General features: G+C 41.9%; 4 protein-coding genes across 5 annotated transcripts; 3 read left to right on the forward strand and 1 right to left on the reverse strand.

Moving 5' to 3' along the window:
- Nucleotides 1–638: 638 nt before the first annotated feature.
- On the forward strand, nucleotides 639–4063 carry spag7 (sperm associated antigen 7). 2 transcript variants are annotated; one of them, XM_079283114.1, is made up of 8 exons: nucleotides 639–758; nucleotides 1601–1668; nucleotides 1905–1993; nucleotides 2102–2186; nucleotides 2279–2368; nucleotides 2686–2842; nucleotides 2962–3119; nucleotides 3158–4063. In XM_079283114.1, exons 1-7 carry the CDS (start codon nucleotides 674–676, stop codon nucleotides 3075–3077), a joined length of 690 nt encoding a protein of 229 aa, XP_079139240.1. In that variant the 5' UTR covers nucleotides 639–673; the 3' UTR covers nucleotides 3078–3119; nucleotides 3158–4063. The 2 variants fall into 2 exon arrangements, with proteins under 2 accessions (XP_079139240.1, XP_079139239.1); XM_079283113.1 differs by having other exon boundaries at nucleotides 2962–4063.
- Nucleotides 4064–4752: 689 nt separating this feature from the next.
- On the forward strand, nucleotides 4753–10391 carry chrdl2 (chordin-like 2). Its single transcript, XM_079284015.1, has 11 exons — nucleotides 4753–4869; nucleotides 5296–5408; nucleotides 5534–5627; nucleotides 5724–5869; nucleotides 6812–6905; nucleotides 7204–7265; nucleotides 7698–7866; nucleotides 7989–8177; nucleotides 8278–8451; nucleotides 8927–9019; nucleotides 9126–10391. Exons 1-11 carry the CDS (start codon nucleotides 4803–4805, stop codon nucleotides 9257–9259), a joined length of 1335 nt encoding a protein of 444 aa, XP_079140141.1. The 5' UTR covers nucleotides 4753–4802; the 3' UTR covers nucleotides 9260–10391.
- Nucleotides 10392–13977: 3586 nt separating this feature from the next.
- xrra1 (X-ray radiation resistance associated 1) lies at nucleotides 13978–19135 on the reverse strand (the record flags this gene model as incomplete). The annotated part of the gene is made up of 17 exons (XM_079283309.1): nucleotides 13978–14006; nucleotides 15219–15431; nucleotides 15516–15842; nucleotides 15943–16063; nucleotides 16149–16295; nucleotides 16389–16507; nucleotides 16596–16686; nucleotides 16770–16841; nucleotides 16921–16958; nucleotides 17051–17166; nucleotides 17284–17382; nucleotides 17680–17828; nucleotides 18331–18428; nucleotides 18520–18592; nucleotides 18666–18737; nucleotides 18816–18953; nucleotides 19112–19135. 16 exons carry the CDS (start codon nucleotides 19133–19135, stop codon nucleotides 15274–15276), a joined length of 1842 nt encoding a protein of 613 aa, XP_079139435.1. The 3' UTR covers nucleotides 13978–14006; nucleotides 15219–15273.
- A 2212-nt stretch (nucleotides 19136–21347) lies between these two features.
- Nucleotides 21348–24248, forward strand: LOC306788421 (sialidase-3-like). Its single transcript, XM_079283955.1, has 3 exons — nucleotides 21348–21639; nucleotides 21803–22042; nucleotides 22157–24248. The coding sequence occupies exons 2-3, from the start codon at nucleotides 21818–21820 to the stop codon at nucleotides 23162–23164; spliced, it is 1233 nt and encodes a 410-aa protein (XP_079140081.1). The 5' UTR covers nucleotides 21348–21639; nucleotides 21803–21817; the 3' UTR covers nucleotides 23165–24248.
- The last annotated feature ends 2805 nt before the right edge of the window (nucleotides 24249–27053 follow it).

Below are 27053 nucleotides of genomic sequence, written 5' to 3' on the forward strand. Positions count from 1 at the left end.
AAAGGTTAAAAGCAACTTTCCTGAAGAAGAGTAAAAACGTACTCAAGTTCTCTCATCTCAAATCACATGACTGCATACTTTTTTTTTATAAATTGTAAAAATGTCTCTCAGTGAAAAAGAAATTGAGAAATTGAATTACTATTTTCTTACCATCTGATCAGTTTAAATCACGTAATGTGGCAGCAAGTAGTGCAGAAATACTACTACACCACAATGGATTGTCTGTTACAAGAAATCCTGCATTCAAAATCGTAATCACAACAAAAATTGCACTTATTATAGCTTATATTTATTATTGGATTTTATTCCTGATTTATTATCATCTAAGTGGCATTTCAATGTTGTCAATGTGACATTACTGCTGATTCAAACAACTGTATTGTTGGATAGTTTCCGCCAAAACAATGCACATTTTATAAACTGAGGTATACATTCTTGATATAAAGTAGTATAACATAGAAATCGGCTTAGTCAAGCAGAAGTAGCAGTCGACTTAACGTTACTTAAATTCCACCACTGCTTAATATAACTTCCTGGTACACAGGATGGCGATACGTGTTTTGGACGCCGGTTTTTCAATCCAGCGAAGAAGAACTCTGGACATCTGCGCGTGCGCAGCTCCGTCCAGCTGCCGCCAACAACAACTTGCACGGCTTTACCCCCTCATTTCAAGATGGCGGACCTCCTAGGATCAATCCTAAACTCGATGGAGAAGCCTCCAACAGTCGGCGACCAGGCAAGCCGACGAAAGGCTCGAGGTACATTATGATTTGCCTAAATAACAGCTCATTGTGTGGTAGTTTGAAGTGGTTAAAATATAAACGACGAGGGACTTAGATGCGTGTCAAGTAAGCACTGTAGGTTCTGGTTTAACGCAGCGTGCAGGAGGTCCTGCAGTCTTCCGCAGACCTGAGGTCAGGGTCCGGACTAGTGATGTGGGAAGCTGAGCTGTCTCAATCACAATGAAAATGTTTTTCACCGTGTCGAAGCATCTGATAACAGTCAAAATGGCGATATCTGCTGGCCAGATCCGTGAATCCAGGAATCGATTAACTCTTAAGACCATGATCAAAACAGCCAGTCAGACTACATGAGGTACCACTGTTACTGTACTACAAACCTGCTCAAAGCACCATGTAAACACCCAGCACGGTTTCATCTGCAACTGTCTCCTGCATGTTGACATAGAAGACACATTCAACAGTGGTCTGCCTTTATATAAACGTTTACTGTAAGCCTGTATTATCTCCATTCTCTCTGACAATACATTCACAGCTTTGACTTTTCACAAACCATCATCTGCAAAGCATTGTTCTGTATGTAGACCAAATGTGTTTCATTAACTGTCATGAGATGCCTGCTAATAAAACATCAGAGGCTGTAGACACGTGCAACAAATAATAGGATTTACTTTCCCCGAATGATCCGGAAATGTGGTTTTGTGAGTAGAGGAATTCTGTCCCTTGATTAGCCTTCTTGTGACTTGCAACATGTAAGCAGGCCGGTTGTAGCTGCAACACTATGTGATCCACGGAAACTTTAAATGCTGTCGGACACAAACAAGTCAAACTATGAACTGTGTTTGTTTCCTTTTTTCAAGAGCAAACAGCACGACTCAAGAAGATGGAGGAAGATGAGAAAAGAAAGAAAGTGGAGTTCAGGAAAAAAGTGAGTGTTTCGTCTGATACACGTTGTGTGTGTATATATATACACACACACCACAACAATGTAATGCAATGCAGTACAATGCAACATCTAAAATATATAAATGAACGTCTATGACGACCTCAAGAACAACATTCCAGGCATCACTGAAGGGTAGTTTGTGACGGACCACTTGTATTGCATCAGATTGTAAAAGTGTTGAATCACACGGAGTGTTTCCCTCTGCGTCGCTCGTCTAGCTGGAGAAAGAAGTGTCGGACTTCATTCAAGACAGTTTACAACAGAAACGAAAGTACAATCCTATGGGGAAGATTGAAAGGAGTATATTGTAAGTAGTTCCTTCAGATAAATGCAATAAGCTCCTTTATGCAAGAAACCTGACATGTAGCGTCCAATGCACACATTTCTTTACGTCTCGTGTCTTCCGGTGTCGTAGGCATGATGTTGCAGAGGTGGCCGGTCTGACTTCTTTTTCTTTCGGGGAGGAGGACGAGAGCCGCTACGTCATGCTTTACAAAAAGGTCAGAAAACGTTAGCTTTTTTAATCCAGTGTTGGGTAATAATGTAATAATGTGGGGGAAATGTGACTGGTTTCCACTTTGTGCTGAGGCAGGAGTTTGCTCCGTCAGATGAGGAGCTGGAAGCCTATCGCAAAGGAGAGGAGTGGGATCCCAAGCTGGCCGAGCAACGGCGAAGACTCAAAGTAAGACTGCGTGTTCTTTTTTTTTTTTAATACGAGACATGCGCCCCTTTATATGGATCTGATCAGTCTCGTGTGTGAATAAGCACCTATCCTACTAGATCAGAAACGCTTTAAAAGATCCCTGTAATAGTTTTAGGAATAAATTGATTGACAGTCTTCATCTCTTATGCACAAAGAAAATACATTTTGTACAGATTCAACACAGATACAGGCAGAAAAATCATCAAGAAACACCCAAGTATTGCTGCTGTTAACGGGTTGATTCGTCCTTGATTTTCCATCAAAGTCTCAGACGTTTTGTTTTCTCTTCGCTGCAGGAACAGGCTGCGTTGGAGGAAACAGCATCCAGTCAGACAAAGAAGCCAGAAACATGTCCCAACACCAACTACAGAGACAAGTACAGCCACCTGATCGGCACCACAGCTGCGAAAGATGCAGCGCATACACTAGAGGCGAACAGCAGTTATGGCTGCGGTGAGTAAGCGCTGTTGCGTTGATCACTGCGATTGCTTCTGCCTCACTTGATTCACACCACAAGTTCTCCTCCTGCGTTGTCTGTATTTACTCTCGATGTCGGTGTTCTTCTCTCTCAGTGCCGGCGGCCAATAAGAGGGACACTCGCTCCATAGAGGAAGCCATGAATGAAATGAGAGCGAAGAAACGGCAGAAGCAAGAGGGCGACTCAGCGGCGCGCAGCAGCAGCTCTTGAGCCTCCAACATTTCTGCCATCTCCTGTGTGCGGGTGTTTTGGGTGTGTGTGTGTGTGTGTGTGTGTGTGTGTGTGTGTGTGTGTGTGTGTGTGTGTGTGTGTGTGTGTCTCTGCGTTTGTGTACACGGTGTAATTCATCCTATAATGCAATATCTTGTACTTCCGACAGTTAAGAAGTATACCTTAAACAACAGGAGTTGAATCCAGTGTGTATACCACTGTGTTGAAATCCTGTTTAGTGGAGGATACTCAGGTGAGTCCGATCCAGGAGGTGGATTTCCATATGCGTTTAACATTTGCTTGTGGCGTCAATTGTCAATGTTCTCTCACAGATTATTGGACCCTTCACAGTATGAGAAACCTGTTTTTAGTAAATAGAAATGTGTCTGGGTGGTTGGCTACCAAAAAACAACCCCGATACCTTCATACATACACTTTTAAAGGACATTTTTGGCAACGATTGGCATGTTTGATACAGATGTGCATTTACAGTCTTAAGTGACATTTTTATTAGGAAAATAATTTTGAGGCGTCGTCGAATGACGTTTTAAAAGCACAGCTGAAAATTTAGAGTTCCAAATGTCCAGTGCAGCTTTTAAAAGGGAAACAGGAATGCCGTCTAATGATCAGCTTTTGGTTTCAGATCTTTGTAATGGTGGAAGCATGTCATTTCCTCCATTTCAAGAGGAAGCGCATTTTTAGAAACTTATGTTTTGTGGGTTTTAGGAATCCTGAATTAAGTCTTGAGATCTTCTTTGTTTCGATAAATCTGAATGAAACTTGTTCTTCAAACTAAGTGTTTTATTATTAAGCCCGTTGATGGCTGGCGATATGTAGGGAGCAGGTCTACTGGACTCATTGTAGGAATATTGGTCACATCTTCTTTGTTTGTCATATCGTCAAGTACGTTTGTAGGGATGTTAATGTCATTTTAACATGGTTGCACTGTTAAATTCCCCCATGTGTGTTTAATAAATGGAGAACAGTGTTAAGTCTTTGTACCTCATTTCTTTGTAGCCTGATGTTGTGAATGGCAGCTGTTTCTAGACTGGTTTTGTAACCAAACTAAATCATTTCCACAAAATCCAACAAAAGCCACAAAAAAATACAAGATTTTTTTTTAATGGCTTTTATTCAATCAACTCAACAGAAATGACTTGAAACAAATCAGTGCACTCAAAGAAAAATATTTAAATTTAAACCGAGTAAAGCTGTAAAAGATATACGTTTATAGACTTCAACATCAGGTGATAATCTGTCAGGACATTTTCAACACCTGGATACAACATACATTTAAATCTTCAAGACAAAGGATCAGACATTTTTGCTTTAAAAAGTTAACACTGAGACGGCTTAAACGTATAAATTAAACTTGCTGGCTTCCTTTTTTTATTTATTTAAATAACGTTAGTTGGTGGACTGTAACAAGTGGAGGGGTCCAAACCTACCTTCTGAGAAAGTGGAGCGGTCGTGTCCCACTGTAAATGACTTCATGCCACTAATAAAATATCGTACCACTTCCTCCACTATGTCATCCTTTCTCATCCCTGTTTCTGAACTGGCGCTACCTTTTGCCTCCTGAGGGAGGCGCAATAGTTTAACCAGGAAAAATGTTGGATGTTATTTATTTATTTATTTACCTTGTCTCACACTGTCCTGCAGTTTCTGTCCTGCAGAAACACACTTACTGCGCGCTGAAGACTCAGGATCACGCACATGTAAAAGATGAAGCCCACATTTTTCTTCTTTTTCATCATTTGGTTTACAGAAACGGACCTAAAACCCCGGAAAGGTAAGACCCAGACCCTGCTGATGCTTCTTCTGTCCTGATCAGAAGTGTTTAGGGCTTAAAATAATGGAAAGCATGACATTGTGAGTCTGACAGGAAAAGTTAAGTTACATTCAGCAAAAGCTGAACTGATATTTTAAGATAAACACCCTCTATTGCCCTAAACATAACTTTTTTTGTTTTTTGGTGAAGCTTATTTATATAATTGTGTCAGAGAAGCCATATAACGTTAAACGTCTGTTTCTTAATGGGCTGAAGTTGAATCAGTGGTATTTGCAGTCCCCATGTTTTTCTCTGGTTTGAATGACTCAAAGCGGATTGGCATTGAACAATGTTTGTGTTTGACAAATGTCTGATATATTAGTTCACCAGGAAATATATTTTTGTTGTTGCCACATGTAGCTCACCCTCCTTATGTTTGACAACCAGGGCCCGGGGTGGTATGCACTTTTAAAGACAAGACATACAGTCCAGGAGACAGCTGGCATCCCTATCTTGAGCCCTTCGGATTCATGTTCTGCATGCGCTGTGCCTGCTCAGAGGTACATTTATGAATCCATTCTAAACAAACCTAAAGGAAGATTACACTGAAGTCGCTCGACTGTCTGAAATACTCTGCGGTCGGGTTCTATAGGTGCTTGTAAACTCTGATATTGCTCTCTCTCAGGCAGGTCATGTGAAATGTAAAACAATCAAGTGTCCACCGCTGCCATGTGAAAACCCAGTAGCTGAGCCTCGGCAGTGTTGTCCAAGATGCACAGGTATAGACTGTCCAAACAACTTATCAGAGTTTAAGAGAGACACGATTCTCCTTGTGACTTTAAATACGGTCCTGTCCTGTGATGTGCCCTCCACAGGTGAGCCCAGGATCCCTGCAGGGCTGAGAGCTTCAGTGAAGACCTGCAGGCATAATGGAAGTGTCTATCAGCCAGGGGAGACCTTCACTAAGCTCGACCTCTTCCCATCCAAGCAAAGCAATCAGTGTGTCATGTGCACGTGCTCTGTAAGTTGCATCTAATTGATTACTTTTATTGATCAGGTGAAAGAATATCTCAATTCAAATGCATGCAGTATGTAAGATAATTCAATTATCTGTGAAGTGTTTGTACACTGCTTTTAAGCGCTTTACAGACAATAAAAAACAGAGAAAATGGAAAGAGTGAAACAGAAAATGTGCAGAATTTTCAGATGTATCTGAATCTGGAAAGAAATATGACAAAACCTGCCAATGAGTTTCTCACGATCCTCTTTTGATTAAGAATTGTTCTTTTCCCCAACATCTCATCGATGAAAAACTAACTCAACACAATGTTTTCCGAACAATTATAAAATGTGACTTTATGTTCACTAAAGCCTTTTAATATGACTGTTTAATGAGCCTCTACATTGGTAGCATATCGAGGCCACATGCACAACTGTTGCTCATGTGTTAAAACTATCTCATGCAATGACAGATTTGAGATTTTTCCAAAATTCACTGTGTGTGTTTGTTTTGTTTCAGGTAGTGTTGTTGCATCTAACTTAAGGCTGTTAAGGCTTAATACAGTTTAAATGTGTTGTTAAATTCCATTACATTTTGTAGCCGGTGCTTTGCTTTGTGTGTTGGCTTCGTTTGGTTGAGGCACAACACAACTGACGACAGTGTTGATTTAGAAAACCAAAAGCAGATATCGGAGGGGAAAGCAGAAGCGAGGCCAAAATTGACATCACTCTGGAGTTGTCCTGCATGATGTGAGAAGTTAATTGTACGAGTTGATTATTAGACACTGTGATTATGTTGTTTGGACTCTGTCTCTCTTATTCTGGATGACATGGATTTTGAGTCCATATAGATCGGTAAGCAGGTCTCGAGAGGCCTGCAGAAACCTTGCAGTACTTGAGCCTTGCTTTCTGGAGCTCATACTTGGAGATCAATTTGGAAAAATCCCACTCCTTCTTTTCTCAGAATCGAAACATCTTCTGCGGTCTGAAAACATGCCAACCAATCACCTGTTCCTCACCAGTCTCAGTCCAAGATACCTGCTGTTTGGTGTGTAAAGGTAATACATTAAATATTTTGAGTATTAGGCATGAGCTTGTCAGGCTTGTTAATAAAAATGCTCTTTTCATATTGATATATATCCCAATATGCAAGATGCAAAATTACACACCAAATGATTCAATGCAGTGCATCTGTAATGCACTTAATCAGGCGGCACAAAACATCATCATGTGATCATAACGCCGCGATACAATTCCACTTAATGTCTGTATATAATCATTCTTTAGTTACAACCCTTATTATGGCTTCCATATTAATTACATGCCCTCACCTTTTCTCTTCTCTTTGGTCTTTAGATCACGGCACCAGTGGGTCCTCGTCAACTGAGGAAGGAAACCAGCAACTGAACAGAGGCGTGGTATATGCTCTTGCTGATTTATCTTAAAATGAACATATCTGAGATGTTGCTTTCATATTAAACTTGACTATCTTTGAATATATATGTAAATGTGTGCTATCAGTTGAGCCGCTGCACTGTAATTACAGGACTTGGGTTCAAGTCTCACAGGCAAGTGTCAGCTCTGATGACGTGTTCTTGAACGTAACACAGGTCACTCCAGGCTTCAGGGGAGCTGCTCTGTAGCTCACGCTGACCTTTCACCTCACTGTGCGAATCAATTATTTTGTTATTCAAATGATTTCTTTAACGTCCATTTCTCCAGGGTATACACTTCTATGATTTAGGACTATATGTGATGCTCTTTCAGCTATCTCAGGGGAAAAGCAAGTAAAGCCGAGAGCTAAATGGATGAAAAATAACTGTTCTTTATTATATCTGTGTGTACAAAAGAGGCATTCAGTGGACCAGTGCTCTGGAGAGCAGAGCAGCGCACGGGTCGACCGTGCCACTCCTTTCAGGGTCAGGAATTCTCCTCGAGGCCTGAGCCTCAGTAAACTTAACCTCAAAGGGGCTTCAGAGACCACCGTGAAGATTTTGCTGCAGATGAAACACCAAAGAGGTGAGACTTTGTCCAAACAGCATGATCATGTACAGGTATTTGATTTTCTAGACATGTTCCTCGCAACTTTACGATCACTTCCACATGTAGCGCAACACTCAGATGTTTTCCATTTCTCTCAGCTTGTTTGTACAATGGCAAGACGTACTCACATGGAGACATGTGGCACCCAGTTTTGGGGAAGGTCCTGGAATGCATCCTGTGCACTTGTACTGATGGCCTCCAGAACTGCAAACGCATCACGTGTCCCAAGCAGTACCCATGCCAACATCCTATCAAATCAGCGGGAAAGTGCTGCAAGACTTGTCCAGGTAGTCACATATGTTCAACATAATGAACTGTTTGTACTGACATCATGTTGCTCGGCTGTAAACACCATCCGCATAACTTGTGTCTGGTTTGTCTCTCTAGAAAGTAGAGCTGGAAGTAACCAGACCCAGTGTTACCTCGGATATAAGAATCGCCTCTTGGTGTTTAAAGTAGACTCATCTTTGAAAGTGGATCCACCCAATACAGTTAGGATCATTGCTGTTGAAAGGCAAAGTACCGCTGAGGTTGAAGTGCAAGTATGGAAGACAGTAGAAGGTACTGTAACGACTGGTGGGAACTATAATAACGGAATAGATGAGGAGATTCATGTACACTCTGATATCTGTCCGTTAGTCAAACGGGTGAACAGCTAATCGAGACACAGTCTAGCAGTTAGTATATAACCCACCTTCAGCAAAACTTTGTAGACTTCTTTTTTGTACGGATTTAAAATAAGAGTAAATGTAACAAGTGATGTGGGTTTGAGAGGTGCTGGTGGAAGGATTTAGTCAGCAGGCTACAGCTGTTTCCCCCTGTTTCAAGTCTTGATGCTAAGCTACGCTAGCAGCTGCTGGCAGTTCTTTCATATGTATGGTATAGACACAAGAGTGGTATCAGTCTCCTCAGCTGAAGCTGTCATTATGCTCCTTTGGGCTCATTTGTGCTCATTTGCATATGCGTTTATTTCATACTTGCAAACGTATTTGAACGACAAATGTGTGACTCTCATCTGAGTTCTTCATTTATGCAGGTGTTTTACAATTAATGGAAATTGGTGACGTTCTAAGAAAAGATATTGTGGATCATCCAGAAAATTACACATCACTGACAACACTTGATGAAGGTATTGTTTTTAAATTCTGCAAATACTTTAATTCGGTGAAATCCTCCTGGCTTTCTTTTGGTTTCGATGACTGATTTATATATTAATTCAAGCTTCTTCTTTTCAGAAACCTGGAAAAAATTTAAAGAGGCGGGAAGAAATCTGAGTACAGCTCCTCAGACCACAATATGTGAAGGCGGCATTCGGGAGATGGTGACTTTCCTAAATCCCAAGCAGATAGAAGGCGTGTGTTCACCCTGATTGTTTTTCCTCCCTTGACACTTGTTTCATATCAATATTCCCGATAACTACATGGTTAACATCCAGTACCTTATTCATACATGTCCTGCATCATTACCGTAACACAAGTGGAATTTCTCATTTATAATGTTGTTTATTGATTGATACATTGTTCTCCATCATGTTTTTAATCATCACATATTTTGACATGTTAATTATTAGGTTACAAAACACAGTGTTTGCTGTCTGACATGGTCATAAACATGCAGATAGTTCTGCCTCCTCTTATGATTCAAACATGCTTGGATTGGGTGGTTGTCGGTGCGTTTAGATGGCGGAGTATACAGATCAGAGCTCAGCGCTGGAGACAGCCTCAGTGTCCAGTTAAGAGTTAAGGGTTGAAACTTTGATGACTCAGTGATGAGATTGAATAATTGAGGACATTTTGCAATCAGTATTTCTCATACAAACCCTTTGCTTTAACCACATGAAAATAATCTGTATTTTAGAATATGTTGGACATTGTTAAGAATGTACCGGTAAAGGGTTTTTAAAAGATGTTATCTGACCATCAACATATTTATTGTAAATTCAAACTAAGGGGTTGTCACCTCATTTTGTATTGTTGTATGATTTCTGTGTACATACATTTGACTGTCTGAATGTTGTTGTTTTGTTGCATGAAGTAGAAAGAGGCATTGCATTGTGGTTCAATCTGCCAGCGAGTACACAGCTGTGTATTTGTTAGTGAGAAAACAACCTTCTTAATTCGGTCTGATGTATTTGTTTTGTTAATTTAGCCTCATGACGTTCTGCAGCTATACATACGCATACCAGAAATATTTGTGTTTTAAAGTGGTCAGTGTAGCTGAATGTACTCTCTGCTCAAAATTTGAACCCATAAAGTTTTCTCAGTGTTTTAAACCAGTGAAAGATTGTCTGATTTGTTTTCAGCTGTAACTCTCGTGTTTAAGTGCTGCCCATATGGAATGAAATCATTTGCATTTGAGTCATATACTCTGAAACTGGAATATTTACTTGAGACGCGGCTTAAGATGTGGCTCATGGAGCTCAGAGTCGTCTTTGAAAACTTTTTCAAAACCTGAAGGCTTCCATTAAATAGAGCTCCGGAAGGCTGGATAAACTGTTTTCCCGCTGGAGACGAAATGTTATCAGAGGAATGGAAATCAAAAGCAGAAGTTCAAACTCCATTTGGAGAAGCCCCATTTCCATTTTGTCAACAGAATTGACAAAATAAAATGTGCCTTTACAATCTGTTTGATCTATTCTTTCCTGGCCATCCGATGGCCCATTGTAAACGTGCTGATAGATCCAAATGCAGGCCAAGAAACTGAAGTATTTCCAAAACACAGAGTAAAGGAAGCAGACAATGCTTTCAATCCAAACACTGACGTAACACAATTCCATGGAAATAATGAGCACGAAAGCATGATCTGTGAAAGCAGTCTTTCTGCTCAGCAGCACTGTGTGCAGTCTGTCCGCAGGCCTGTTTGATCAACAGGTGTCAAATTATCACTGTGGTTCCAATGACTCAGTCAGATCTGGTAGACTGAGTGGGCGCTCCAGGATATTATTGCTTCTCTCTCTGTCCCCTCCCCTTTCCACAATGACTCATTGTGTTTCTTTTACACTTTGAGTCGACACAACTCTGTCCGTCTCTCACCGAAGGCATGAAACAATATTTAGAAACGGACGCACTCCCCTCGTACGCCTTCATTACACTCACAAAAAGGCCGTCGTATTTTCAGCGTATAGTTGGACCTGACAGCTTGTAACAGTCTCTCTCACTCTCTTCGTTGTCCAAAGAGGCTGTCCCAGTCAAAAGGGTGAGAGAGGGGTGTTCTACTTTATTGCTGCCAACTGAAATTAGCAATCAACATTTTCACGTTGCCATTTTCCCATGCATGTCATAAAAGGATGATTACGACTCGTCCGCATTTACAACAAGATGGATTTTCAACCATCATGCTGCATCCGCACTGCATGTTTCGATATCTTTGTTTGAATTCGTCTCACGGGCCAATTCTGCTGTGCATGCTTGGTCCTGGCTCTGGCAATTGTAACAGCTGGGGGCAGTCAGTAGGTGTAAATCACAGCTCTCTGTGTACGTGTACTCCGCCCTGCTGCCCGTGTAGCCCAGATTCGGTGAGAAGTGGAGAAAATGTGAGACTCGGGGTCACGACTGGGCCCGGCATTGGAGGAACTGTAAGGAACTTCTGAGCCGTTGTTGTAATATTAACATCAATCCATGCCTGTCACAGAAAAGGCTTCTACGTGCTTCACGTCGAAGGATTTCTTTACAGAGTTACTCTTTTAGCAGAACCCCTGAGCTTATACTTCACCCAAATACTTCTCAAATCCATCAAGGGCTCTGTTTTTTACACCCTTACCGTCTCATTAATGAAGTTGGCCCTGATCATTTTAGCGGATGATTGGAGTCCGGCCAAGAGAACATGGACAATATCCCGGGATATACATGTCATGAACACTTTGGTCTTTATCTCTGTATCCTGAGCAGCTCGGTTTAAGGGGGTCATACATTTAAACATGTGTTGTTGCAACTGTAAACTGTTAAAAACAAAGCACAGCGAGGCCTTTTGTTTCACAGGATGGAGAAGACCAACAACTTAACGGTTATGATGCGTAACTAATAACGACCTCTTTTCAGACGCCAGCCAGAGTATCCAAAGCCCTGCCAGGATTACATGATAAGTTTTGTTACAGTTCAATTGTCCCATCAAAAGAAATAATGAATAGGTCCGGGCCACAGTGAACTCATTTGCCACTCGAGTAATGAGGAGTGTTGATGAGGTATTCGGGCTTCCTCTTCCCGAGCCAAATCTGGTGTCTGCTTCTCCACAGGCTTATTCTCGAAGCTTAACTGCTGACCCTCCGTTTGAGAGTCAAACAAATCTTACCCAAACATTTCTCAAGGCTCGCAGCGATGGCTGCTCCAGATGTGAGAATGTGCGGCGCTGAAATATACAGACACAAATAAAAATAATACACTTATAGATATACATCAACAAAGATCCGTCTTGCCTAAGACACAAACCATCGACGCCTTTCTTCACCACAACTTTTGTTGTTTCTGCTTTTGGACAGAGTATCTTTTGCTCTCCTGCCAGAGTTTGTTACATCACTGAGAGAATGGATGGAAATGTGTTTTCAGTCACCTCGTCAGTTTTTCATGCTAAGAACAAAAGGAACAGTTCAAACTGAGCCTTTTTGTCTGCCTGTTTATTCTGTGTTGATGTTAACGTGAGGACGAGTCCAATGAAAATAGAAAGAGACTTGCATTTCTAAATGGCTTCACTCTGCAGCTGATCTTATCATCATTACTAGGAAACCTTCAGAATAACAACATATGTGTGAGAAACAAATTGCGGACATGTGTGGATCGTGTGATTATCTTCAGTCTTGAAGTCATCTGTCACATTAATAGACCATCTTCACCTCTTTAGCGCGCATGCCTCCATGAGGCCGGGCAGATTTTTGTAGTGTTGCTTGAAAAGCCGTTGATACACAATAAGAAATGGGAATTAAGTAAATAAACATGAACTAAAACTTCTAAAAGGAGTATTCCACCAATCACGTTCAGTTTGACTTCCTGTAAAAACGTTTCTATGACATCCTCTGTGACTCTCTGGGGGAGCCTGATGAAGGTATAGTGATGTCATCAGTGTTACCGCTGCTTGGTTTTAGAGACTAGAGGGGGGGGGGAATTGTCTCAGATTTTCTGTTAAGACTTGTATGAGTCTGTGATTAAGTTAATGCTTTGTGACTGCTTGGAACAGAACAACCTTTACTGTGATTGATCATTGCCCAAAACTGTGGAAAACATAAGTGTATACCTCTTGCACAATACTCCGTTTTCTGCCTAGAATTCCAGCATGAAAACACTGCACTTATTCAAGCGAAGATGCCCAAAGTACGAATAATTACCACTTCAAAATTACATGGCAACAGCATTCCGGTCAGGCAAAAAAAATAATGAATTCATGCCAGGACTCACTGGCCGGAGAACAAACTCTGTCATGTTACTGAAAGCAACAACAAATCCTCAGAATACCTTTACTTGAGTTGCACTCGAGCCTGGATAGAGCAGTCAAAGATGAGGAAAAACAGTCATTCTGAAGAGATTCATCACAACATTGATTCAATTTAATCACATTGAGGATCAGATATGTTTAGCAGCTGTGGTGTCCGATACTGTGGGATATATCTTTGCAACACAGTCTAGGTCTGCTGAGCAGAGCCGAGCTCCAGCGGACTGGAAAACGCTATTTCTGCAGCGTGTCAAAGCTCTGCCATTTGGCACGGTGTCCTCATTACCAACAAAAATATGCCGCTAAAGATGAAACGCTCCCAACCAGACCCTCAGACGGAAGGCCAGGTGTTTGGCCGACCACATAGATCAGGAACCTCTGCTGATAGCTTTCAAAATGTGAATTTATTCACCAGATCAAAACTGTCACTGTCAAACCACACTGCTGTGTATGTACACTAGTCTATACTCATGGCATTGTTACAGGAAAACAAAAGTGAAACACGCGTCATAGAACGACAACATACTAGTAACACAAAGCCCGTTCTTACTGTATGTAATACATGTATCATTTTCCAGTCATACAGAAGCACGGAAACACCCACACACGAATGTATAAATGTAGAATCCCATGAAATATCTTCAGAGTACCGATTGATTTACTCCACCTGGGCTGAACCTGCATTCCACATCTGCACGCTGCTCTGGAGAAGAAGACCCGAAGGACGAAATCCAAAAGAGAATGAACAACAAAAACAGAACTAGAAATGAAAAAGCATCCATTGTAAGCTTTTAGGAAATGTCACAGACGACATATCAACTTGCGGGATAATAAAACACGATCATCAGGTGTTATATGAATGTGGGATGTAAATCATATTGAACTGCAGACGTCTGCTTAAAGTTACAAACCACTGCTCTATTAAATACTCTTGTTCCTGCCTAATACAAATTCACTCAATTAATTTCATCCCATTGTCGTATTTAAGACTATACGAGCAGGTTCCACGAGACTCAACAAAACAGAAGACATTAGACAGTTATAAATGATGAGAAAGCGACTCAAAGGTCTATCAAACCTCTTGCCATGATGCAGTACAAATGCTCTCCAGCTGATTTGAATGTGTTCAGCTTTAGCACTCATTGGTTGAAAAGAACACTCATATTTTTAGTTACCACTGGGCTCATCGTGGATTTAATTGTGCTATAAATCCACCACAGTTCTGTTGTCTTTCTTCTCTGGTCAGGAGGTGAAAAGTGAAATGAATAAAGAAGTCGGAGCAGTCTATAAAGCAGCAGCGCTTTAATGCTTCAGGACACTTCATGTGCGCTGGAATCCACATCTCCCTCACTGCTTATCACAGCGTGTTGCCTAATATAGGAATTAAACACATTATGAGTAACTACACTCTTGGGTGTTCAAGGGAATGCTCATGGAAAAAAAAAGGGTGCGCCTGAGAAAACACTGGAACTTTTCTTTTTTTTTGGGACTGAACGGATACAAATGTAGGTTTTCTTTTCCCAAAGAAAGTCGAATTGGCAAACCGTTGACGCATACTATGCATGCATGCTGGATTAAGTCTGCTGATAGCAGCTGCTCAAAACCATCACTCTGAACATATTCATCCTTGTCACAGTATACTCAGGGGAACAGACAGAAACTCATGATTTCACAACACTACCACAGACACTCGCAGTCCCCCTAAACCTCTCAAAGATCATATTATAAGGGCTGTGGCTTTCTACATGCTGAATGATCTGCTCCCTGCTGTGTGCTAGGCTACAGCTTTCTTGTTGGTGAACTTAGTTGTTCAATAAGATGCACTTTAACATATTGACACATGGTTGGTTTTCTCATCAATTCCACTCACACCCATTCTATGCCAACATCAACGAGGTGTCGATTCCTACCTGGAAGAAAACAGTTGAGCTTTAAGCACTCGGGAGCTTCTGCACAGGTGGAGGTTCAGCTCCGTTTTTGGTTGTTTCTGTCAGACTCAATGCTGGCTGCTTGCTCCATTGTTTTCTTATGGACCATCTTGTGCATCGTCTCCAGGTCTCTCAGCAGCGACAGCGCCTCCTTGCGCTCTTGCTCGTTGACGCCTGTGCCTTGTATGGCGCTGCCTGCACGGACAACAGAGTGTTACCTGGAGAATGGTCATGAACGGTAACGTGAGCTGACGTTCATTGTGTCAGAAATGTGCGTACTTAAGGGGACTACTCTGATCGTTGCGCTCTCCTTGATTTCCTTGATCATTTCATTAACCCTTTCAGCTGGCTGCTTTATTGGCTTCACGGCTGGAAGTTCCTTCGTTTTTCTTTTGAAGTCGTGACATGAAGGGTGATGATATTTGTCTTGGTCTTTACAGTCCTGGCTAGATTCTTTACGATATTGAGTGTGAATGCAACATTGTTGAACCCTTGTCTCTCTTTCTCTGTGTGGCATCTGGATGCTATCAAGCTTTGGTTTTGAGTCTCTGTAAACATTAAGATTCTTCAGTGTGTGTTCCAGCATCCGAACAGCGGTTTGGATTCCTGTTGAAAGACCCCCCCCAACCCCCCAAACAAAACATGAATAAAGGCTGACGGCAAATGTCCAAAAATAAATATCTGCAGGTGAAACCACAGTCCTCACCGACGGGCTCCACCACATCAGGACTCGGTTTAGCTTTTGCGTCCATCAATCTTTTCTTGTTCCCTGCAGTTTCTTTCTCGTCAGCTGGAAGGTCAAGCTCATATTCAGGAACATCTGTTGCCTGAACATGAAATAACGTCCAGCAAAGTGAGAAAGTGTCGAGACTAAAAGAGAGGAGGAATATGAAAAACCACAAAAATACATACCCGAGTAAGAAAGAAGTGCTCTGTGTTTTCTTGGAAGGTGTCGTGCTCGCCCTCAGATTCTGGTGTTTTCTTCGGCTCACTTCGGGCAGAACAAGGTGCATCCATCAATAATAGCTTCTTTGACCCCTTTGGGATTCTTTCCTCCACCTGTGATGAAAAAACAACAACAAACAAACAGATGAATCGTTAACTGTCATAAGGTTGAAATCTGGAGGGTCGTGATCAGACACCAACACCAACCTTCCATTTAGGATCAGCGGACACCTTCAGTGGGAGCTTCGCCACCTCTTGTGTCTTCTTACGCTTTATGGTAATCCCCAGTCTCTCGTGGAGGTAATAGGTGAGCAAGGGAGGGTCTCCTGAGTCCAAACAGAGACGTAAAAGCGTTGACATTTCAGAACTAATCTTTAAAAATGATCTCTTTTAGGAGGAGAGGAGGGTTATCACTTCTCTGCGTGGTCAGAGGGTTGGAGTGAATGTCAATTTCTCGAAGCATTGGGAAAAGAGCAGCAGCCATCAGTGCTTCCTCCTCTGCAATCTGATGACGAAACAGAGACGGGACGAACGCATTTTACAAAAGGGGGTCTTGGTTGATTTATTTGCACGAATCATCCAACACACCTTGTTGTCGGCTAAATTGAGGAACTGAAGCTCAGGTAGTGGGAAACTGGAGTGTCCTTCCTTCAAGTGTTCCTCGTGAGAGATGCACAGATTTAAAATATTAGAAACATGAAGATGAAACATCTCAAACACCAACTGTATAATTAATTACCTGTGAAATACCGGCGTTAGGACCTGTCTCAGTGTGGGCTGGATTGAGGATTGAGGGGATAAAAATGACAAAATGTTTAATATTTGTTCTGAGGATGATGAGGATGCAGGTCATTTGTTAAGTTATTTACCAAGTCCCTCTTCTTCAGCTTCCTCTTCAACGGAAGTCTGCCGAGGTTTTGAACGCGTCAGCGGCAAATATGGTATTTCAGATATAAGGTTCCCCTGTAGGTTTAAATGCTTCAGCCTGTAATCGACAATTATAATGAATGTTTCCACAACGTTTGTAATGCATTGCGATATACAAGCCTGCCATAAGTAATACTTTGTATTCGTTTACATATATTTCAAACCACATCATTACCTCTTAAGGTTTGCGAGACTGTTGAAGACTCCAGAGGACAGTTTGTTATCGTCAAGCATCAGAACTTCAAGAGCTTTAAACTCGTCTTCTTTAGCGGGCCTGTACGAAAACAGAGAGGAAAAACAATACAATTCATATATATATATAGATGTATAGATATATCTATATATATATATATATATAGATATATACTTTGCTGTAGTGCAGGTGTGTAGAAGGTCATTACATTTGCTTCACCAGAATCAGGAGTGAGAATTTTGAACATTGGTGCACCCCCTCTTGGTCAACATGAAAACATGCATCTTGAGTTTGTGGCTATAAATAAATCATGAATCTCATGACTCTGTACCGATAGTCACTCCTATATTGCTGCTTTATGGAAAATAAGGTACTAACTGTTGAGTCGGGTCGTGGTTGAAGGAACTCAGATTAGGAGGAAGACGATGAAGCTGATTTCCAGTCAGATGAAGAACTTTTAGACGTGGAAGACGACCGATGGAAACAATATCATCAGCTGACAAACTGTTGTAGGACAAATCCAACACCTGAGAGGATTTAGATAAACATAACCACATCATGAAGACAGAGGAGTTATTGCTCATAAACTGTGATTAGCAAAGTGCAAGCCTGAGATATTGCAATTCTAAATATTATCAATATTACACATTTGCAAATTATCTCGATCGGCTGCTTCTCTGCCAGGTGCTGAAATTAATTTAATTAATTAATTATGAATTTGACCCTTCCTCCATCGTCATCAACTTTGTTCAAACATCAAACCGGTACAGATATTTAAATTCTGTTGTTTAACAGGCACAGTGTAGGAATTGGTAGAAATAGAAAAACTTGAATTGGCACCATGTTAATATCAAAGCTCTTATTTTGAAAAAGAAATTGCAGATGTGAAAGAAGATGATAAATTAACATTTGGGACGGAAATAAAAGGCTCTCAGGTTCTTAGGGATAAAGGCTCATGTCAAGTTGTACAGTATATAAATAGACACAATAGTAATGACCAGTGCATCTAATATGTCAAAGTCATCTTACCTGGAGACGAGGGAAGTGAGCAGCATCAAACGTCATGTTGCAAAGCCCATTGAGTGACAGATTGAGTTCTCTTAAAGACACAAAGCTGCTGAAAGACCCTGGAGGAGAACATTTTCGGAAAGTCACCACTTTTTGCACGAGAGCAAATCTCCTTGTCGGTAAATATGCATGATGTTTCAGAATAATCACCTAACGAGAGGGAGTTAACAGACGCATCTATGTACGCTATGTTGTCAAACACCGTGAGGTCTTCTGGCTTGACCTGTGCACAGAGAGGAAACACGTCACAACGTTCACCAAATCATTTTAATAACAATGTGGAACGTGATACTTACAGAATTCAGTTTCTGCTCACTGATGTGAACAGAGCAGAGCTCAGACGGTTTATCGACACAATGTAATTGGAGCTGCAAAAACAAATATCATTATTTGGCGTCACCAACTGTTTTGTCAAATAAGCACATAAATAGATTCCAGTGCCTTACCAGGAAAAGTCCATCTAATGTGTTACCATGAGGAGAATCAGCCTCACAGTTTTTATAAGTCTCTTTTATTCTGCTTTGCACATTCCTGTGTTGCTGCTCCTCTGCATTTCTATCGGCCACGAGCCAATTGACCTGCACCTATACAAGGGAAATAAAAACTGAATACAATATAATCAAAATATATTGTTTTCATGTTTAAAAATGTACATTTCATCACCATGTAGGCCTATGAGTGCCTTCACATGCTTGTTAAATATTTTCTTTTTTTTAAATGTTGTATTTTTTACTTAACTCACCTTCTTTCCTTCCTCTGTGTCCATCATCAAATGTATAGTTTTCTGCAGCCATCTTGTTCGCTGGTGTGATCCATCACAAACAACTTATCGTGAGCTAGTTGCGCTCTTCGCGAGATGAGCTGCACCGGACAACTTGTTACAATGTATAACGCTACACTGTCGTGCTCTGTATCATAGCAACACCACGTAAGACCAGCGTTACCACTCCGGTCCAGTGGGGGGCGGTGAGAAGTAAACATGGGGGGTTTATATACAGGCTAAGACCGGAAGAGGAAGAAACCCGTGAGCCAAGCTAGTCAAAGATTGAATTCAATGATAAGATAATTACCCGCCTAACACACCCGAATGTATTTGAGACATTAAACATATATTATTACGAAGATGTCGCAGTTTTCCATATACAACACACAGGATCCAATTACTCACCAAGATGAGTTTACGTTCGACCAGTGTTCGTTTAAATGGTTTAGCTAGCTACCGTCTAATCGGCGTTGGCCGCATTGCGCATGCGCACAGCTGGACACCGGAGTCGCAGTACGCTTCTGATGACTCCTATCCGACAACAGTTTTTTAGCTACCTTGTCTGTCATTCAGATACATTTTTGGTAGTGATGGCGAGATGAAGCCTCATGAGGCATCGAACCACTTCAGCCAATTGGTTCGAGAAAGGGTTCATTTCTCGAAGCTTCATGTGCACACGAAACCACCTACTGGCCAAGTGTATAATCACAGGCAGCTGTATCTGAACCACATAATGTGATGCATTGAATTTTTGTGTCTGTTATGGCTGTTGGGAATGACTATGAATTACAAAAATGTATGACCAAATAATTTCTGTACATAAATTATCACACATGTGCATAATTAAATATTTTTTGAATGTATTCTGTGTGTAAATCTTCCCAAAATGGTAGTATCATGTGATATGGCAGGTTGTGTAATAATGTTATTATGTCACTTTAGGAAAATGGCATGGGCTTAAGCAGGCAGAAGACAGTGAAAGTGCTTGTGGAACTAGGAAGAGGGGACTGAATATGCTTGTGTAACTTGGACAGTGATGTACAGGACAGGGGACATTTTATTCATTTTTATTCAGAAATAACAGTTTCTCAGCAGTTTTTGGTTTTAAACGATTCCTTTTTTTTGACACAACCTCTCATTTGAAAACACCCTGTCACAGGGTACAGAAGATGCTGTCGTGCACAAAAAACGCAAGAGCAAGTCTATATCAATTTTGATACAGAAGTAAGGCTAACAGCAGCCACCTTTTCCACTTTAGCCTTAGCCTTCTCCTTAGCTGACTCATACTTGGCCTCCACCATGGCCTTCAGAGCCTAAAGGAAAAAATATATAGTGCTGAACTGTGAGACACAATAAAGTACTCATTTGTTTCATGCATGCACCCATACATACCTGCCTTGTAGGGATAACATAATTAGGATCCAGTTTGGACACAAATGCCCTGAATCCAACATCATCCACAACACTGAAGGGCTGTGTGTCCTTCACTATCATGGAGACGAGGGCTTCATCCAGCTCTTGTTTTCTGGTGGCTGGTTAAAAGAGAATAAATACAGTGTCTGTTACCTGTCTTTATTTGCACAATAAACTAAAGTGAACAGGGAAAAATTGTGATGGTGCATTTGTAATATTGTAATGACTTACCATGGCTGGGTGAAGCTCCAGTTTCCTCCTTATTCTCATGCATAAGGTAATGCCTTAGCATGGATGAGGTGTTGTTATTGTACCCCAACTCCTTGGAGCACAATAAACACCTCACCTTTGAATAAAATAAGAAACTGTGAAAAATACAGTTCTTGATAAGCAAACCGAATGTGTCTGAAATATAGTTAGATTTAGCTTACCTTATTAGGAGTTATCAAATCAAAGTGTTCCCACACAGGGGAAATCCTCCTCTTCCTAGCTGGCTCCATCTTATCACCTATCCTTCTCTCCTCACTCCCCTAACTCTCCAAACTATCCAAACTCTCAACTGACCGCAACTCTCCACCAACAACCCACATTTTGAATGGAGCCTGACGGGTTTATATTGCTGTCAAACCTCCCGGCAAAATCTGAACCACTTCCCGACGCAGTCACGTGGTACAGCCGGGCAGCGAGGCTTCGGACGTCATCATTTTTGGCTCCTCCCCTAAATGAAGCAAGCCTCGATACGCGCTTCGAGGAAACGCCCCCTCCATTACTCGACACACGCTTCGTAGCGTCGGCACATCTCGTAACATCACACATTTTTGGCCAAACTGAATCTGTGACCCTCTAGCTGACGCTGGTAGTTAAAGTCGACGTCTGGTTTAGTCAGGACGTGTCGAAGCGAACACGGAAGTGAGTGCGAGGGGAAGTGAGTGCGAGGGAGTCTCTCTCGCTTCAGCGCCGTCTTCTTCTCTGATGAACCCAGAGCATCGGTGTCGTGAACACCAGAGGTCCCTTTTTGGTGGCGTGAGATTAGACGGTATAATGCCTTACACGCGAAGATCAAGGGCGACAAATGTGAAGAGTGACAAGTGAAGGTGAGGTTTTCGTTATGCACGCTCAGTATACGTTATATGCTATTTCTAGCAATGCAATCATGTATGTGTCGACGAGCAGCTGTTGGAGTGTGAACTCTTTCTGAATTAAGATTGTTATACCAATACTATAAAAAAACACATTTGCAACATTTTCAATTGGCAGGAACTCTGATCCACCATGGGAAACACATCATCAAAGAGTGGCAGCGGAGAGGAACCGGTCAAAACAACTTTGTTTGAGAAGGAGCCAAGTGGGATAACGTACAGAATTCCTGCTCTCATTTATCTGAGGCACAGTCACACCTTCCTCGCCTTTGCAGAGAAAAGATCCTCTCCCTCTGATTGTGATGCCAAAATTCTTGTTATGAGAAGAGGAACGTTGAAGGATGATGGATCTGTCCAGGTTATTATTCACATGCAATAACCATCCTATTAACCTTTGCTTGAATACTGACAACCGTCAACGTTATCTGTGCTCACCTTTTTTTAAAGGTTGTCTTTTGTCATGTGTTTCCAGTGGTCGTCCAGTCAGGAGCTGTCCACAGCGTGTCTACAGAACCACCGCACGATGAACCCTTGCCCTGTGTATGAAAAGAACAGCAAAACGCTGTTTTTGTTTTTCATCTGTGTCTGGGGAAACACCACAGAGCACAGGCAGGTCATCACAGGTAAGAACAAGGCACGTCTTTGCTGCGTTAGCAGCAGCGATGACGGGCACACCTGGAGTCAAGCGAGAGACTTGACAGAAAGCGTGATTGGTGAAACTATCCAAAAGTGGGCCACGTTCGCCGTGGGCCCGGGCCACGGCGTTCAGCTGGAGAACGGCAGATTGATCATCCCAGCGTACGCCTATTATGTCCCTTACAGATGCTGTTCCTTCCCCGTCCCTTTTACAGTCCACCCACGTGCGCTCTCGGTATATAGCGAGGACTTCGGCCAGACGTGGCATATAGGTAAGATGCTTCGGAAAAAGTCATGCGAATGTGAAATGGCAGAGATCATAGACCACGAGGGCAGGAGTCACCTTTACTGCAATGCTCGTAACATTGGAGGCCACAGGTGTGAGGCCCTGAGCGAAAACAGCGGTGTGTACTTTGACAAACCTCACACTGCCCCAGAGCTCGTGGAACCACCCTCAGGCTGTCAAGGCAGCGTCATTGGCTTCCCTGCGCCTGAATTTGTCCCCAATGACGACGCTGAAAGCAAAGCTTGTGGCACATCGCTCTTGTCTCCAGACACGCAGACCTGGCTCCTCTTCATCCACCCAACTAACAAGTCCAGTAGAAGGGACATGGGCGCGTATTTGAACCGATCCCCCCTGCACTCGTCAGGGTGGGACAGGCCCATGATCATCCACAACGGGCCCAGCGGCTACTCAGACCTGGCTTACAACGGGGACAAGGATCAGTTCTCATGCCTGATGGAGTGCGGGAAAGAAAGTGAACTTGAGCAGATTGCGTTCATGTCGTTTACCCTTAATGATGTCATGCAGACGGGCAGTAAGAAAGACAAGAAGATGCGTTGACTTGCGTTTGCTTTATTTCTGTGTTAACAAAGCTCTCTAACATTCTCCTGCAACGTAAAAAAAAAAAAAAATGCTAAATATGCTGTGCAGTAACATCTGTTTGTGCTTACTGTGGTTCTACAGTGTGGAGACGATAATGCATGCATGAGTCGTGTGTTTCGTTGTCTCCTTGTTTACATGAAAATGTAATTCAAGTCTTAATAGTGTTAATATGCAAGCTGCTGTGTAAAGGAAGGAAACTGTTATTAATAGGTTGGAGGGCTGATTTTAAAGCATGCTGTGCCGGACTGTCATCTTCAAAACGGGCTTTGTGTGTAGCATGTTTGACAAGTACTTCATGCCCATCTCTCTGCATCTTATTAAACTGTCAGTATATTGTGAGGAGTGGAGTGGATTTGCCTACCTCTTTTTATTTTCATATGAAGATCATAGCAGGCCTTGTAAAGTAGAGCGTAGAGTCTCCTCCCTGCTCCGTCGCTCCTCTACATGTAGTATACTCTGATTCACATATGCCTTCCAGCCTGCCAGTGCACAACCTCTTCTGTCGGTCACAGTCGGCGCCTCAAAGTTGGCAACAGAACCGGACAGAAAAGATAAACATTTCCTTTTTACTCGCCACATCCAGCTAATCGACGAAGAGACCAACCAAACTGGACCACATCTATGAGTCAGAGGAGAGCAGTCGGTGGGTTAATAGAGCGTTTGGGCTACTTTGTACTGTACACAGATTATTACCTTCATTTTCAAAAAGCAATATTTCGCTTGGTTGTATTATTTAATTGGTTATTTTCCATTTTATGGTGCATTTAGCATGATCTTCATGACCAGGTATGATTGGCCAGCTGTTGGTTATCAAGTGAACGCATGTGACAGCATGTAACAGCAGAAGAAGACTCACTATTTATACACACACACACACACACAACCTTCTGCTGAGCAACTTTAACATCCATCTCGGCCTAATGTTGTGAGGCGAGCCGCCTGCAGGTGGTTCTACACTAGCTTCATTGTGTTTTTGTTGGCTGGAAAGTGAGAAAACCTGCATGAAACATGTATTTTAGTAGAAAATAAAAGTAACCTGTTATCACACGACTCATCTTCTGTTCAGTTTTGTGCCTTTTATTTCTGATTGTAGTGTAATTACAGTAATCATTGCTTTTAACAGCTGACATACACGAGACAAGTGAAACAATAATCATCGGTCAAATAGGGATAGGTGATGAAACGATAGACATGCGCATGGGAGTGTTTTTAAAAGCTGCCATGAAAAACACTTTGTTGGCTGTCGGGAGTATTTAATTCCCTCAGCAGCTGAAGTAGGCTGAGGGCATGTTGAAGTGATGTGATGGACTTTTGTTCTAAAGCGACCTGTGGGGAGTTCAATGTGGATCAGCAGATGTGCAGACAGCCGGGATGAATTAGGGACAGGAAGGAAGGTCTAAGTTCAGGATGGAATGTAGATATTCTGTATTTTTCAAGTTATTTCTATAATGTTACAAGAGAGGCAGAGTTTTTTATGATCTGCAATGTACAAAAGAAAACTAGATGTGTCATGACATGATTTACATGCTGTCTGAGTGTCTGGACAAATGAATTCACTGATTCACGACAATTATGCTGCTGTAGTTTTTATCAAACGTTACTCAAACAGGAGCAAATAGTGTAAATGTATTGGAAACTTATTTCAGACATACAAATTTTTGAGCTGCATTCCAAATCAGATACTTTTCTTTTTTTTGTACTTTCACTACACTGCAGCTTCCCTTTTCAAAGTACATGCTGTTGCATGCAGCACGCGCTCAATTGGGACATACTACCTCATGATGAATTGAATGAGGAAGTAGCATGTCCCAACTTTGGCTGGGCAGAGCATTATGGCTCAGAATAGCCAGAAAAGCATGCGGGCTTGCAAACTGTAAACACACTGAATCATTTCTGGCACACTAAATAGTTTGTTAGTATAGGTATTTAAATGGACATATGGTGTGCTAGTGAGTATTTAGTTTAGCAGGATGGTCACCCAATGTGATGGCGTGGCTCCTGCCTATATATATGTCAGGGTTTTGGCTACAGAGGCAACCCCTTTAAGTCCACTTAAAACTGCAATGAATGCATTTAAATGTCACAATACAGACACAGATGTAGTAAATGGCACGATCATTGCGACATACTTTGCCTTGCTTTTTAACATGCTTTTTAAAATGACTATAGCTGTAACGGAGTCTCGGTTGACATGTGTACCTTCGGTACACAGCAGCAGCAGCAGCAGCAGCTACAGGCTACTTGGTTCGTCAGTGCTGTGCCTGATCATTTATATATTCACTGAACTGGTACTAAAGCAACAACTCGGCAAGGTATGGAGTGTAATTTATTAGATGTGGGGGGGCTTTGTAAGTCTCAAATGTGCTCATCCACTGACTTGTTCGCGCTCTGTTTTTCATCACCTTTTCCAACCAGCGTCTTCACAAGTAGGATGAATCATGCGGTGAAACCTGTTTTTCTTTGGCGCCGTTAGCGGTGACACATGCTTCATTTTGCAGCACATATGATAATCTTTATCAGAGGGTGGCTTCGTGTAATACACACACGAGGCTAGCAGCAGTGTTGGCGTCACAGATGTGTTGTGTTCGTGGTCAGCACGTGTGGTGTCCCAGCAGGATCTGCTCTTTCAGCGGCACAGATCGGCACAGGACACACAGCCGTCGCGTCATTGTTCTTGTAACGTCCATTTGAATGAGGCCCACATGTGAAGGTGCCACACATTTGGGAGGATGACAGGAGTCCATTTAGTTTGTGGTTCAGTTTCTGCTGTTTCTTTCTAAAGCAGTGGGAATGTTGCATGTATTGATAGCTCTAACTTCAAAGAGCTTGCCGTATGTAAAAACTGTGTTTTTTTATCTCCTTTATGTAATACTTGTAAATCAGCATTTTTTTCCTATTACATATTATCACCAAGGATAAGAGTCATTTACCAAAATTTCAAGATGCATCGAACTATAACATGTGTAAATCTGCACCTGTATCTGTGTGTACACATCTTTAATAATTCAGAGGTGCCATTTTTTAAACCTCGATTGCCTAGTGCCACCACAGATATTTACTAGATCTGGGCCTTTGTTACAAGTATGAGCGAGTCTGTTTAGTCACACATTCAAATACAGGAAAGCTAACAGTTTGGTCACATCAACTAAAAAAACCTCTTTGCCAGAATGAGAAACACTCAGGAATAAAAGTAACAGCTTAATCCAAGTCGGCACGGGCACTAACAGTATTTCACAAGCAGTTTTGCATTTTGCAAAAGCTTCCGATGTGCCTTGCTGTATTTAAAACCTCTCCAAAAAGAATGGATCTCATATATAGTACAGACGCACAGATAAAATCATGGCACTTCCTCCATACTCAGCACTTGAGGCTGTCATAGTCTGTACTCACCCACTACCACACCAGGAAGTACAAACAAAGGCACATTTAGAGTGTCACTGGGTGCAGAAATGGTGCAACCAAATCGGTTCAAGGTTGCCTGAAAGGTATGCCTGAAGCTGATAAGCTCAGGAGGTTGCATCACACGGTGTGTGTTATCTACCGGTATTGGTGTCTTTGTTTGCTGGCTGAATGTTCGAGTGCAGACTAGCTGTAACAATGAGGCAAGTCAGGAGGTCAAGGAGCTGCTGCTGCTGCTTGTCTTTACTTCATCATAAGCGTGTTGAACCTGAGGGGTAACAGTTTTGTGCAAATACAGTCAGCAGTTAGCGAGTCATCTGAGTGAGTGTGCCCATCAACAGGATATGTTGTTCTGTTAAGGGTACCGAAGGAAGCTAAAAACCATCATGGGAGCAAATGGTAGGAGGTCGATTAGAATCCGAGAGCTGACGGCATTGTGGGTAATATA

This window comes from Melanostigma gelatinosum (genome assembly GCF_949748355.1).
Source record: "Melanostigma gelatinosum genome assembly, chromosome: 14".
In the NCBI taxonomy this organism is placed as follows: Eukaryota; Metazoa; Chordata; class Actinopteri; order Perciformes; family Zoarcidae; genus Melanostigma; species Melanostigma gelatinosum.

Coding starts and splice junctions, on each gene's coding strand:
- spag7 (XM_079283113.1), top strand. CDS start 674: ATGGCGGACCTCCTAGGATCAATCCTAAACTCGATGGAGAAGCCTCCA. Junction 759..1,600: donor AAGCCGACGAAAGGCTCGAG/GTACATTATGAT, acceptor CCTTTTTTCAAG/AGCAAACAGCACGACTCAAG. Junction 1,669..1,904: donor AAGTGGAGTTCAGGAAAAAA/GTGAGTGTTTCG, acceptor TCGCTCGTCTAG/CTGGAGAAAGAAGTGTCGGA.
- chrdl2 (XM_079284015.1), top strand. CDS start 4,803: ATGAAGCCCACATTTTTCTTCTTTTTCATCATTTGGTTTACAGAAACG. Junction 5,409..5,533: donor TGCGCTGTGCCTGCTCAGAG/GTACATTTATGA, acceptor GCTCTCTCTCAG/GCAGGTCATGTGAAATGTAA. Junction 8,178..8,277: donor GTGCTGCAAGACTTGTCCAG/GTAGTCACATAT, acceptor TTGTCTCTCTAG/AAAGTAGAGCTGGAAGTAAC.
- LOC306788421 (XM_079283955.1), top strand. CDS start 21,818: ATGGGAAACACATCATCAAAGAGTGGCAGCGGAGAGGAACCGGTCAAA. Junction 22,043..22,156: donor AGGATGATGGATCTGTCCAG/GTTATTATTCAC, acceptor ATGTGTTTCCAG/TGGTCGTCCAGTCAGGAGCT.